The sequence below is a fragment of the Topomyia yanbarensis genome, chromosome 1 (assembly GCF_030247195.1).
Source record: "Topomyia yanbarensis strain Yona2022 chromosome 1, ASM3024719v1, whole genome shotgun sequence".
NCBI lineage: Eukaryota > Metazoa > Arthropoda > Insecta > Diptera > Culicidae > Topomyia > Topomyia yanbarensis.
The window spans coordinates 40,347,320-40,361,098 of NC_080670.1; the positions used below are offsets into that span (position 1 = coordinate 40,347,320).

The 13,779-nt window shown below is 42.2% G+C and overlaps 2 protein-coding genes across 15 annotated transcripts in view; one reads left to right on the forward strand and one right to left on the reverse strand.

Moving 5' to 3' along the window:
- LOC131677429 (uncharacterized) overlaps nucleotides 1-12,718 on the reverse strand; it is a 44,305-nt gene extending 31,587 nt beyond the window's left edge. Inside the window, exon 1 of the mRNA XM_058957255.1 lies at nucleotides 12,509-12,718. Within this exon, the coding sequence (XP_058813238.1) occupies nucleotides 12,509-12,535 (27 nt within the window). The 5' untranslated portion in view covers nucleotides 12,536-12,718. The remainder of the gene's footprint in view (nucleotides 1-12,508) is intronic.
- Nucleotides 1-13,779, forward strand: part of LOC131677427 (solute carrier family 35 member F3) — a 109,169-nt gene that overhangs the window by 43,918 nt on the left and 51,472 nt on the right. The window lies entirely within an intron of this gene.

Sequence of the window (13,779 nt, forward strand, 5' to 3'; positions counted from 1 at the left end):
GTTGTCAGCACTGCACTCCAAACAGGACCCGCATATTGCAGTATCGATGACGTAACACTAGCAGACGTCTTGTACTGCTTCTCGGACCACCGACGTTTGGCATGATCTTCGCTATTCCTTTCGTTGCCTTCGCCAACTTCTCACAGACGTAGTCGACGTGGTTGTTGAAGCTCTACCGGTAGTCGATTCTCACACCCAATTGTTTCAGTATACGCTTCCGTGCCATCACGTACCTTCCGACATCGATCTGCATCTGCTGATCCGCTTTGCAGTTAACCAATAAAAACTCCGTCTTGTGGTAAACTATCTGCAACTTGAACCCGTTCATCCAACTCTCGATCGCGTCTATTGTCTCTGTCACCGACACCTACACTTCTTCAAGTGTCTCACCCATCACCGTCCGCGAAATCCACGATTTTCTCTTTACTGAGCAGCCACAGTGTCAAGACCCCATCGTACATCCCGTTCCAAAGTTTTGAACTGAGAATAGAGCCCTGAGAAATACCCGCTGTGAGTCTCATTGACCTCTGCCCTTCGTTCGTCTCGTACAGCAACTCCGCTCTGAAGGAGATCTGCAGCATCTGTCATGATCATTCTGGACAGTGCTGCGGCGATGGCTTTCCAGCTGACGCTATTCAACGCATTCTCTACATCTATCGTTTCCAAAGCACTCTCGAGCATTGTCCGAATTGTCTCCACTGTCGACACTCCTTTGTGAACTCCGAACTGCATCTAGGACAGTCCGCGCTCACCCACCATGCATTTCGTCAACCTGTTGAGGATGAGTTTTCCGAGTGTATCCAGCAGACAAATAGGCCTATACGAGTCTAAACTGCTAAAGCACCATCCTGAACATGTCCGGATATGCCAGGATTGCAGATTTCAGCGCCATGTTTGGCGTTCCATCCGAACCGGGAGTTTTCTTCGACGCGTCAATCAGCTCGTCATTATTCACTTGCCAATCGTCTTTCTTCTTCGCCGTATGGGAAGAGATCCTCATCGATTATCTTTAGCATACCAGGGCGTATTTCGCGACACAGCTCCTTATGGCAATGTGGCTTGATAAGCTTGATCTCCTGTTTTAAAGTGACCCTAACTTCCCGAAACGCCGCCATGCGCTCCTCTTTCCATCTCCGATCATGCTAGTCATGAGGCCACTGTCTGACGCGGAGTCAAGCAGTATGTAGCGTACTAAGCTTATCGTTCTACTAGTAAACTGCACAGCGTCTGTTGCGTTGCTCCCGTTTTTGTGGCATTGTGGCGTCACAAGCCGTCACAATCTTGCAGCAGGGTTTGTACCTTGGGGCCTCTTTTTCGGAGAAAAGAAATCTCTAACCCTATGTGCGGGTTCGAGAATCGAACCCAGGTGACCTACGTACAAGGCAACTGTACAGCGTCTATACCCGCCACTGTACAGTAGGGCTCTGTTGGTCGATGTGGTAGCGACTCTTCTCGTGCTCACTATGGATATAATTCTCACATACTCCATTCCAGTTCGCCATCAGTGACGGACTGCAGAATGTGACCTCGATGACTCCCTCTCGTCTCTCCGAAATGTGCTAGTGGAAGTTTTATTGCACAAACCTACGTCTAACTTCGCTATCGTTTACTGCAGGATACATTCTCTTGTGTTGGTTACTGTACTGCTCCACTCTACAGCCCAGGCATTGAGGTCACCACCAATGACTGCCGGCTTTCGGCAGATCAACTGCTCGGTTAACTGTTTGAACATTACGCTGAACTGCTCAACTATCCACCGTGGAGGTGCGTAAAAGATGCACATGATTGATTTTGGCGATCACGAAACCTTTGGATAACGAGATTTCCGCAGTTAACTCGGAGCCTCGCTTCATCCATGAAATGGCTTAACCTGGGACGGGACGTGCAAAGTGAAACAAAGTAACTGTCATCGCGAACCGCCAATGGCCTGTCATTGCGAACCGGACCTTTCTTGATGATTTTCATTTTCTTGGAATGGACAGTGTCTGGGTAGTATCGTAATATCCTGGCTATATACAAGGTGTTTTTAGAAAACATATTTTACATGTTGCTTAGATGCATGTAGATGGACACAAACAAATATGCAAAATGCACCGGCGGCACGAGCAATTTTAATATTCGGCTCAACAGTTATGGCTAATGTTGCTTCACACAATTCAGACAAACGATAACATAATTCATGTCATGTTTGAGCTCTGTTATTTTCGGCACAAATCAGTACCTCATCGGAAGAAATCTATGCCGCATCGGCACAACACTATCATCGGCATTTGCTTGAAATTATTTAGCAAGTGGATTTTTCCTAGAAAAACTCTAGAAAGAGAACTGCGGAGACTCCATTTTGACTCGATTGGATTCGCGTTTAGCTGTCAAAAAAGGGATCCAATCGAACATTGCCTATCCTTCTAACATTGGACGTGTTGCCATACAATGCCGGGACATACGTTGCCAAAAATGCTGTTTTTCTCTCCGCAGTTCTCTTACTAGAGTTTTTCTAATTTTTCCCTGCAAAATAACATCAATATCGGGAGGAAAAAAGAAGACTATCATCAATTTAGTTCCCGACATTCCTCTTGCTTTCCGTCATTCTCTTCATCTATTACGCTCTAAGATCCTCCGCGTACTTGAGCTATTTAGCCTCGAGCTCCACTCCGATATTACCCAGCGGTTAGTTACCGCACGCCATTTATCTCTGTTTTCTGTGAGCCGTTTAGCTCCAATTTCCGTGAGGTATTTAGTTCCCAGCTTTGTTGCGATCCATTCGGACAGTCTCCGGTGTAAAGACACATTAATCCCACTGAAAGTTTCACTGCAGCGGAATTTCTCCTGAAACTGATCCCTGTTTCCTTGAATCATTTAGCTCCCAGAATTCATCAAGATATACTCGGATATTTTCCGGTGATGAAAGTACCCTACTCCGACTGAGAGTTCCCTGGCAGCGGAATTTCTCTTGATACCGATGTCCGTTTCGTAAACCAATTAGCTCTCAGTTTTGTCACGATATAAGTGAGCTGAAGGCTTCGTCGCGATCTTCTCGATGTAGTCCTCGGCGGTAGACCTAGCCTCCACAACGAACCAACTGGTACGTATCGAGGTCTGTTGCCAATTTTCACTACAAGGAAATATTCTCAGAAGACGACTTTTGCAAAAGAAACCTGAAGATTTTCATTGAAAATAGTAGGGACATTGTTGTCGACCATATTTAAGTTTTCCAATCTTAATAAAATATGTTGTGGGGGAGTTTGTCGTCAACACCCCCCCCCCCCCCCCCCCCTTCCGCTACTACGACACTGTAGCGAATTGTGTGCTCGGATCTCGAATTTGCCGCCGTTCACGGAAATCATGAATTTAAACCGTTTCCGCATCCAGTGTACTGTTTCAAACAGTTTTTGATTGTTCTTAGCTTAGCAGAATGGTGTTTCACGTTTCTCACACGATGGAACCAAAACAGCTGGCTTGAACAGTGTATCTGTCAATGAAATTAACCGTTACCGTTCTATTGTTACCTTTTCCACTTCTTTTTATTGCGATAGTAATACGATTAACGGTTCTTTGAAGCTAATTTATTCCCCTGCATGCCTACTGTGGCCGATTCGGGGAAAGGTAGAAATTCTTAATTATTGTTGGAACTGACGACTACGTCAGTACAGATACTTTATACACAGACTAGCGAAGTGTCGAAAACTGCAGCCAAACGAGCACGATGATATTGTGAAGGGAAGTAGAGGGAAGCCCACTCAAAGCTTATGGGATCTTCTGTGATGCCATTAAATATTCATGGTTGTTAGTTTTACTGTTTTTGTCTCCGCAAGTCTGTGTATAGTCTGTAGGTAAAAGGTATTTCGTCTAATAGCAAACGAATTAACTTTCCCATTGATTTACTGCCTTGAGAATCTGGTGGGTTTGGAGAAAGCCACAATGGTACAACTTGAAACCTTAGAAAACTTACCAAGAACTGTCGAAATATATTTGCTTTGCAAGAACCGAACCAAAAATAGCTCATAATCGAATAAAATAGCTCAGCGAAGGTCACGTTGGAAAATCTCGCTCAAGTAGCAGACAATCGTCCAGATTCGGTTTCGTTTTCCTTCCAAAAAAATGAACTCAGTTTGTTCACCTCATTCCAATAAAGCTTTTGTCATTATGGCTACGGCTACCGTTACCGCTGCCAGCGCCAACCACTAATCCAATTTATCCATCGCGGAAAGCAATATCCAATTAATACCGCGGACGCGAGACAACCAACATTTAAGAATCCATCCGTCTGTTCGGTATGCAGTAGGTACTGTTTCATGGTCACCAGCTGCGAAACTAGGCAACAATAAATCAATAGCGACGATACAGCGGCGGCGGCGGTGGTGGCTTCTACGCATTGCTGGAATCCACAAAACGATTGAACCTTAAATGACCGGGTACGTTGCCTTCTGCTGCTGCCGCCGAGGAAAATACTCTGGAATCGATCAGCTGTGATGAAGCAGTCTGCGCAGTGGCAGCACTTGACGTTCTGGTGATTTTTCGCCTTTTTTCTTGACACTGGCGTTTCTGGTTGGATAGACACGTGGAGAAGGAACAAAAAACATCAGATGCATAATATTCTATGATTTCATTCGAACACGAACGTAGTAGTCGCTGAAAAATTGTTTGAGGTTTTTTTTTTGGAGGACGATGAAGTGGGCGGCGGGATTTGGCATATGTTGATCGTCTCAGTTCGAGTAGCTTATTATTCAATTGCTTGCTCGGTTGGATAACTGGTCGTAATTTTTGTTATTGCTGCAGCAAACGGCATAAACAAAACGTTCGCAAGCGTGGTTTGATCTGCGAAAATTTTGTTCGTGAAGCTCGTTCATGGTCGCAAGCTCAGTTGCATATGTTCGGGAGCGTCCTGGATTTGTCAATGATTGTTACCAGACCGTGAAAGTTGCCGATACGGTAATGGTAGGTTTTTATGAATTATCCTGGTGAAACAGTATTTTCTGGGAAGGAGTTAACGCTTAGTACCGTTTAATGTGGTAACTCATTCCCATTTCGATTTAATTTACAACGTTAACTTTTACTATCATAGTTTGTCATCTTAGCTGACAAATGTGAATGCTAGCAGGTTTTGTTTCATAGCTGGCAATTGTTTTTCATTTTTATGTCAGGGTAGCCGACAAATGGGTTTTTCATTTTTCGCATAAAATTGGACTGTAAATTCGTGTCTTGCTACTATTATACGATAAATAAATATAGTTTAAAGACTTTACTTTCTGTCTGACTAAACTATAGTGAACGGCGTGACATAATACAAGTTAGTGTAACAATACAACTAAATGCAGTTTATATACAAATAAGGCAACAGATATGTTAAAAGTTTCCCTATACCTATGTATTGTAAAAAGATGGGTCGGTGACTGTACTTAGGGTTGACAATAGCTAATAACGGTTCGCACATCTTCAATACTCTTCGCCCAGTAAACTCAATTTTTGTTATCGATTTCCCCTCGCGAGCAACTGAGAATAATAATAATCATACACTGAAAACTCATACACGATACAACTATAGACACTTTATACACAGACTAGCAAAGTGTCAAAAATTGCAGCCAAATGGACTGTCAAAAAGTGCAGCCAAACGAGCATGATGGTTTTGAGAGGGGGAGTACAAGAGGCTTATGGGAGCTTCCGTGGTGCCAGTTTATATTCATGGTTGCTAGTTTTACTGTTTTTCTCTCCGCTAGTCTGTTATATAAAGTGTCTGTAGATAAAACCATACGCTATTAAACATCACTTTCATGTGCGTTCTCGTGTTAAAAAGTAAAAGAAATGATTTCCCTTTGAATTTCACATGAAAATCCATTAAAAAGCATTTCATGTGGTGTTTCAAATTAAGTTCAAACAAATTCCACGTGAATACGACATATTTATCCATTGAATGTTCATTGCCACGTTATTGAGTCGTAAAGTATGAACTTTCCACATGATTTTCGCATGAAAAACTTGTAGTGCATTTCTACATGTAAAACAATGGATTTCACCGATTCTTCTGTCAATGAAATCTGTAAGTAAAACAATATGATATTCACGTGTAATTCATTTGGAAATTTTAGTCAATGGTATTTCTTATGATGAAGTGCTTTTCACAGCATGTTCGCATGAATTTCATTCGAAAACCATATTTCCCACACTCGAATGGATATTCAAACCGTGTGGATTTCATGTGTTTGTGGATTGAAATAATTCAATAGATTTCCACATGATGTTAACGTGTTAAGTTTTTTCAGTGTAGCAAAACTTAGGGTTCTTACAGAGTGGCGGCGAGAAGCTGAGCTGGGGCTGGTACTGACATTAGAGTGCGAGATGCGACAAACCTACTTGCAGCATATCAAAGGGAACCTGTCAGAGTAAAAGCAGGCAGTCGGCGCAGATCAGCTCAGCTTTCACTCTGACTCCATGCCTTTGGTTTGCAGCAAGCAGGTTTCTCGCATCTCGCATTCTAATGTCGGTTCCAGCCACAGCTCAGCTTCTCGCCGCCACTCTGTAAGCGGCCTTATATGCGGAACTATCTATAGACGACGAAAATACTGAGTACCTTCCCTCCGACTGAGCCCTCTGAACGCGCATCCGCATGCTTCTCGTTCGATTACCGATCGACGAATGAAGCACAAAAATAGATACGGGACTTATATAAATTCCCGATATTCGATTGGGACTCTTAAGTGCTCCATATTGCAATGAATTTTTGTTTAACATTTTGAGCACCCAAAACTTCGATTTCTTTTGTGAATGTTTTTTTATTTGCAAAAAAAATTTAGGAAACATTTTTTTTCGATTTTTTTCCCTTTTTTGCTTTTGGTTGAGCGATTCGATTTGGAGAATGTTCAAGTCTCTACAAACCAAACATGCTTCGGAAGAGGGGCATGCATTTTCGCGAGGTCTTTTGAATGTTTGTGCAAACCGGGACTCTTCAGATCCAGAAAGGAAAGAGTTTCCACATAACGCTAGAATATCCACATGGCCGCCGAGACACAGTGTATCCCGCCGGAAGCAGTGTATCCCGCCGGAAGTCGCGTAGATGGCCCACTGAACGAGCAACCGCTAGTACGCTAAGACAATTTCGCTAGATTTTCAGAGCAGCGTGCACTAGCGCGACTTCTGGAAGGGCCATAACTTCCACAATTTTTATTTTTTTTTTCTAATTCATTTTTTCGATGTAGTACCAACAAATTGTTCAAATAAAAATTTGCATAAAACCCCTTTAAAAAATTTCCCTCAATGTGGTATATAACCTCTTGACGTGTTTGATCGCGTGGGCTAGCGTGAATGTAATTTAGCGCGGACCGCGAGTTTGTTTAAAATTGAGTGCACAGTGCAGATGGTTGAAGAGAGTGAGTTCACATATCACTAGAGTACCCGACAAATGTTGCCCTGAAATTTGTATAAGAGCGTAATTTTTTATGAGAATGGTCCAATTGAGGGAATGGATCTAGGATTCTAAAACCGAAGGTAGGGGCTTCAGGCCGTGATCGATTCATGATCGCGTGGCAACGCGATTTTTCTACTATCGCACTTGAAACCGTATTAATAAATTCGTAGGTTAAACCGGATGTTTGCGTTTGGAACCAGGGTTGAAATATCGCGAAACGATCGAACGTTTGTAAGTTAACGGGTTTGATCGCGTTTGTCGCGTTTATGTAACCTCGCAGGTATAAATTTGTTTGTATAACCGTGTAGCCGCCTTTTGAATGTTCGTGCAAACCGAGATTCTTCAGACCTAGAAGGTAATGAGTTGCCCCATAACACTAGAGTACTCACATGGTGTCGTGACACCAACAGTGTATGAGTATTTTGGCTACTTGGACCAACGGTGAGGGCTTGCGGACGTGACCGATTCATGTTCGCATGGGATAATACATTTCTACTCGCAGCAAATGTGAACAAAAGGAATCAACAAGAAATAACTATTAGATTAATATCTATTGCGAATATCAATTCGATCGATACGCGAGAAACTCTAGGCCACTTTTGTGTTTCACACAGTTTGATAACATAATCGTGGTAAGACGGATTTTTTTGTTAATGTTATAATCAAACTATAAAACATCTTGCGTGGAAATGACTAATAAATAGACCACTTTCGATGGTCAGCATTTTACTACACGAGATATGCATTCTAAGCCAGTGTATCGGGTGAAATTGAGATATATTTTGACTTTTTTTAATCAAGACAGTAACTGATAGTAACTGATTTAAATCAATCTTTTATCTTTTGATAGTAGCAATATAACAAAAACTTTCTTTCGCAAAGTTATGTCACAGAGAACAGACGTCCATCTTCAGCATTCAACTTGTGTAAAATCTCTAACGGTTTCGAAGGTAGTTGGGATATCCAAACCAGGTGCGCTACTGTCGTCATGTTTTTTTGTGGCTGAGTTCGACAGAATTGACAGTGGTTATTCCTCTACCCAGTCCAACTTAGCTCAACTGCATCAACCGATAGAGTCGGAATCGGTTATTTTCTTTGAACAAGATTCCATACTGAATCCATTCAGGATTGCGAACCAGTTTCGGAATGGATTTGACGGATAGTTGGGATAGGTTGGTGTGGCGACGCTAGTGTTTATCGTATATTAATTCAAATGTTTACACAGGTTATTTAACTATTTTTGTTCGACCATGGAATTCTGTTCTCTCTGGTTATGTGTCCTGACATTTGTGAAATATGCCATACTTAAAAATGAATATAGAGAGCGCTGCACAGCATTTAATGTGAACATCTCCTGAAAAGTAAATTTGACCATTGTAACATTCTTAAGTTACTGAGAAAAAATGTCCTCACGGTTGAAAGTTTTTAATATGTAGTTCACGATATTGGAGGGCCTTTATGAGGAAGGATAGAAAAGAAACCAATAGTCTTCTTTCGAAAATTTATAGGCACATTAGAAGATGTTCCTTCAATGGGATTGTCAAGCTTGCGCTCTTTTGTGAACAAGGGAGCGTAGAAATTACTCGTGGCCGCTGGCGTAGCCCTTTTCAGTATTTCTACTCGGAGCGTTCCTTAAAATAATGATTCAGTTTTCATGCAGAGTCTTTCTACAGTACAGTACAGTACTTTACAGCATCCCCATCGTAATAACAATTTTAATGATTACCTCTGCACATTTTACACCGTGCCTTGTTTCTTGAATGGGTTGCTGTATGGCTTAATTGTTCATGCCCCGTGGCACGAAAACGTGAAAAGGTAGAAGAACCCAGTTCAAAAGAACAAAGTTTGGAAGATCTGGCAAAAGGACCGAAATGAGACTGACGCGAAATACGTTATTTTTTTATGCTCCTCGATTTTTGATGAACGCAATTGCTTACAATCCAGAATTTTCACTGACTGAAGCAGAGTTTTTGAAAGAGCCAACCCCATACTTCCGCAATAAAAGCCTATGTTAGAGAGTACACCATCAATCTCTACTTCACAGGCGGATACGAAGACAAGATACTTATTCATAAAAAGTTCGCAGCGAGCAAACATATTCACCTCTTCATAGCTAAATATGATTGCTACGTTCATCTGATCACGGCCGAGTATGGTTTAATTAGACCGTGCGATGTTTCGGTGATCTTAAATGGCTTATCTTTGGTACGGAAGTCGACCGTCCAGAGGCCGGTGATATTAGATGGGTACAATTTGTATCAAAAAGTAGACCTGGCGGTATTATTTTTGCCATCCCGGGAAATATTCAATTCATTGAGCCTGAGAGGATGTCGGTTGTCGGAGATACGGGTGTGTACTTCATGCATACATATTGCGAAAATGGTAGTAATACATACACCCTCACTCTATGCTTATAGTAGTACCTACTCGGTTTAAAAATGTTACGCCTGCCTTGGATAGATCAGTTCTATATTTCAACATACGTTTTCTAGTAATAATACTTTTTCTACAATTGGTTTTTTTGACATTTTCAATATTTGCTCAGAAGATCACTATAGTTTAAAAAGTATGGAGATTACGCATTTCGACATTTCATGAAGAACATTCTTAGACAGTACTATAGATCTTTCGCATAGGCCTGCTAAGCCAAGTTTCGGCTTCACTGTCCCTCATTGTCATAAACAGAACTTCTGCTCGGACGGGACATCACGTTTGATCAGTCGTTCGATTGAACCACAAAGTGTGTTTTAGTTTTAAGCGATTTGCGTCAAGCCGGCGCTAATCTATTCCGACAAAAAGTTAGTGTCGGTTTCTGATGAGGCGAAGCCGAAACACACCCGTGTAACATTCTTAGATAGCTTTTTTGGAAACTACTGAAAGTCTAGAAAAGCTACCTTAGTCAAAACAAGCCGGGCTTAGGTTGTCAATTTTCAAAGTGATTATCCACTCTCCGCGATTGCAATGTCCATGGCCTTGAGATACTTTTTTCGATATTATCGATGTTTCCATATTCTTTTCTAAGCATGTTTCCTTGGCAAAAGATAAATGATAGCACAACAAAAAATTTCAAACAAATTATTTCATGATTTCACAAAAATGACTCCACTCCCTGTCGGACGGCCCTGCGATAAAGGGCCGGAACTAAGGTCATAACCGTCAAAAAAGATGTTGGCGTAATCTGTTCACCTTATTGATCAGCTCCTTTGCTGTTTTTGCCACGAAATTTTTGGAATAGCTTCTCCGCTTCAGGTACCCCTCCCCCTCAAAAAATTTCAATCGGGCGCATTCTTAGGGACTGGATCTTCCGAACGTCTATCTCCTCCAGCATCTTCTTCGCATAATGTGCCGAGGCCAAGGTTAGCCAGAACACGATATCGTCCTTCTGGTAGTGTTTCTTAATAAAGGTAGCAATTTCCGGAAAACTCCTCATGCTGTTCATGTGTTCGTTGCAAAGTAAAAAAAAAAAATTCGTCATCCTTTCGCACTGATTGTCAGCCACAAGAGGCCCATTTTTAGGAACATCGTGTGGGAGCTGTACTTTACGTCGATGCTCACCTCCTTCCTGGAGGACGTGAAGCAGCCGCCCCCCTGCCAGCCATTGCTGTCGAGCGTGAGGTTCGTTTTGTTGTCCATGATCATAACCGCGTTAGGTTTCACTGGGAAAACATCCTCGACCAACAACTTCAGCCGCAACTTCTGGATGGCTGCTTGCACTTCCGACATGGCTCACCTCGGCTTCCGCTTCTTCATGACGATATCCATGCTGGCCAGGCACCGAAACCGTCTTCTGCTTCAGTGCTTGCTGCACCTTCCCCGTTCGACGTCCGGAACTCGCTTCGCGCTCGATGCTCTCACCTTTCTTCAGAAGCGTCAGGATGAACACTCGACTGTATCCGACCAACACAAACCATCAAACATAGTAGCTTCTCTCATGGCTGCCGTAAACGAACTTTTAGAGCTGTCATTTTTTTTCTGTACATAGCATACTTATATTTATTGACGACTCACCGGTGGACTCATCCTCAGGTGGCAGCATAATTGCATGAAAAATCGATGAACATTGTCTCTTTTTTATGCAACCATTCTGTCAAAAATGCCAATACAATTGTGATTCTCTGGTTCGTCATTTTTGATAGGACGCCAGAATCTTATGTCAAATTTACTATGATAATTAATCTGACAATAATTAGAGATGTGAGCAGATGCATTTACACTGCTAACGCCTCTTTTGAAGAGTTTTTGACATTTATCCGTCGGTCCAACTAGCAAATCAAATTCATTAGTTGGACAGAGGCTGTGGCCCAACCAGCGAATGACGACTGTATCTAGAACAGTTGTACTTACCTCGGTCAAAACTGTCAAAATAATGTTAATTTTTGCACAATACACTAAACTCCTCTAACAGCGGATTCTGAACAGCGGATTAGGTCACTAAAGAGACACTAAATCTAAAAATGACACAATCTCTGATAAGTGCGGTTAAAACGACTACTCGGGATTGATGTCCTGGTTGGTACTTCCGAGAAGAATTCAAAACACATAAAATTCAATGTTACTTATATGTTAGTTATATGCAACCTTCCTGCATAAATTCGAGGGTGAATCCCAATTTAGCAGATACAGATACGGTTAATCAGAGATACAGCGTCCTTATAGGTTTTATATTTCAGAAGATCGATACAGCAATACTGTACAATAATATGATCAATCACATTTTGTTCAGCATATACAAACCGCATAAGCAAAACATAACAACCGACAATCCAAAAATTCAGGAAACCGCGTATCGAAAAACTGCGCAATTGATGCAATTAAACGATATCAAAATATCATTATAGGAACTTAATTACCGATGCGTTCCAACAATTTACAAACTTCCATGGAAAACGGCAAATGATCATGCCCCGTCATACACGCCACATTACAACCGAGTGCAGCAACGTTGCGTCAATGTTACGAATATTTTACACGCATCACCATCCATCGCCTAGGAAAACCACCAATAATAATCAGCTCAGCCATGACATTCCACACGGCACACACTAGGATGTTGCAAGTTCCAGCGTGGATCTAGCCGGTCTGCTGGACGCAGCAGCTGCTACTTACAATCAATAATAACACCAAAGCTCTCATTGCTGCAGCACTATTCTCGACGCCAGCCAACAACGGCACACATGTAGGCAGGGCACACTGTGTTGCATCCAACAAAATACCCGAATCACTCCGACGTTTTTTTTTCTTTCCTAGAAACAAAACACTTTCCGAAGCTTTCCACCCAAACAAATCGGAGCCGACTAGATCAATTCACTCTTTCACTTCCGACTTTTCCGCTATTCTCGGTTCTCTTCTTTCGATCGGGTACTGAGGCAGCTCATCACTCTCGTTTCGATCCTGCGCACCTACACTACCGATGGAGGCGCAAGGTTATTCGCAAAACAATACAAAATCACCGGTTGCTATTACTACTAGACGCGACCGACACCTGTCCAAAGTAATGCAAAAAATATGTAAGAAATGCCGCGGATCACACACAGACACGATTATGTGCACGTTGGTTGCGAAAGGCGCGCAAGCGGAGTACAGCGTGTTCAGCAGTTCGTTAAAGACTGACGCCCGTGCTGCTGCAGAGTGGCGTCCAAACGCCGCCTCCGTCGAGCGAATAAGCGACGAACGTCGAGCGCCGAGGATCCACGAAATTCGAGTGTCTTTCACTTTTTAATCGGTTCTTTGGTTTGTTTATTTCTTTATTTTTCGTTTTTGGTTTTTTTGAGTGAACTTTCAATTGCTTAGCTCGAATCCGATGGTGGTGATCAATTTTGCATAAACCAACCCACGAAAGAGGCGAAACCCGTTCCGCTAGGACTTGTCTCGGGGTGGAAGGAAATGTGGACAACCTCTAAAGTAGCATTCTTGATCTGAATTCACTTTCTAGCAGGGCACTCCACTTCAAACCTGAGGAAACTTTCCGAAGGTCGTTGGTTCGGTTGTCGGTCGGTGTATAGTTATAAATTGCGGATTGGAATGGTTGGTTGCGTTTATTGCGGTCAATGATAACCACGCGGGTTCGCATTCGGCAAGGATCGCGCGTCAAATGTGAGGAAAGGAATGTTCAGTCACCGTTGGAGTACTGCGACATTGGTTTTTAGGCAATTTTATAGAAGGTTAAAAATTAGAAAAATAAATGAAACATTTTTCGAATGGCTGGACATTAAATAAAACTTGATGACGTTTTCGGAAATTTGCTTCACCTTGCAATTCTAGTTGAGTTACGACAAGTTTACGCCCATTGCGTCCAGCAAATAAATTCAATCCTTTTTGATTTATGACTCTCTAACCAAATTACGACCGGTAACTTTATTAGTCAGTTCAAGTAAAGC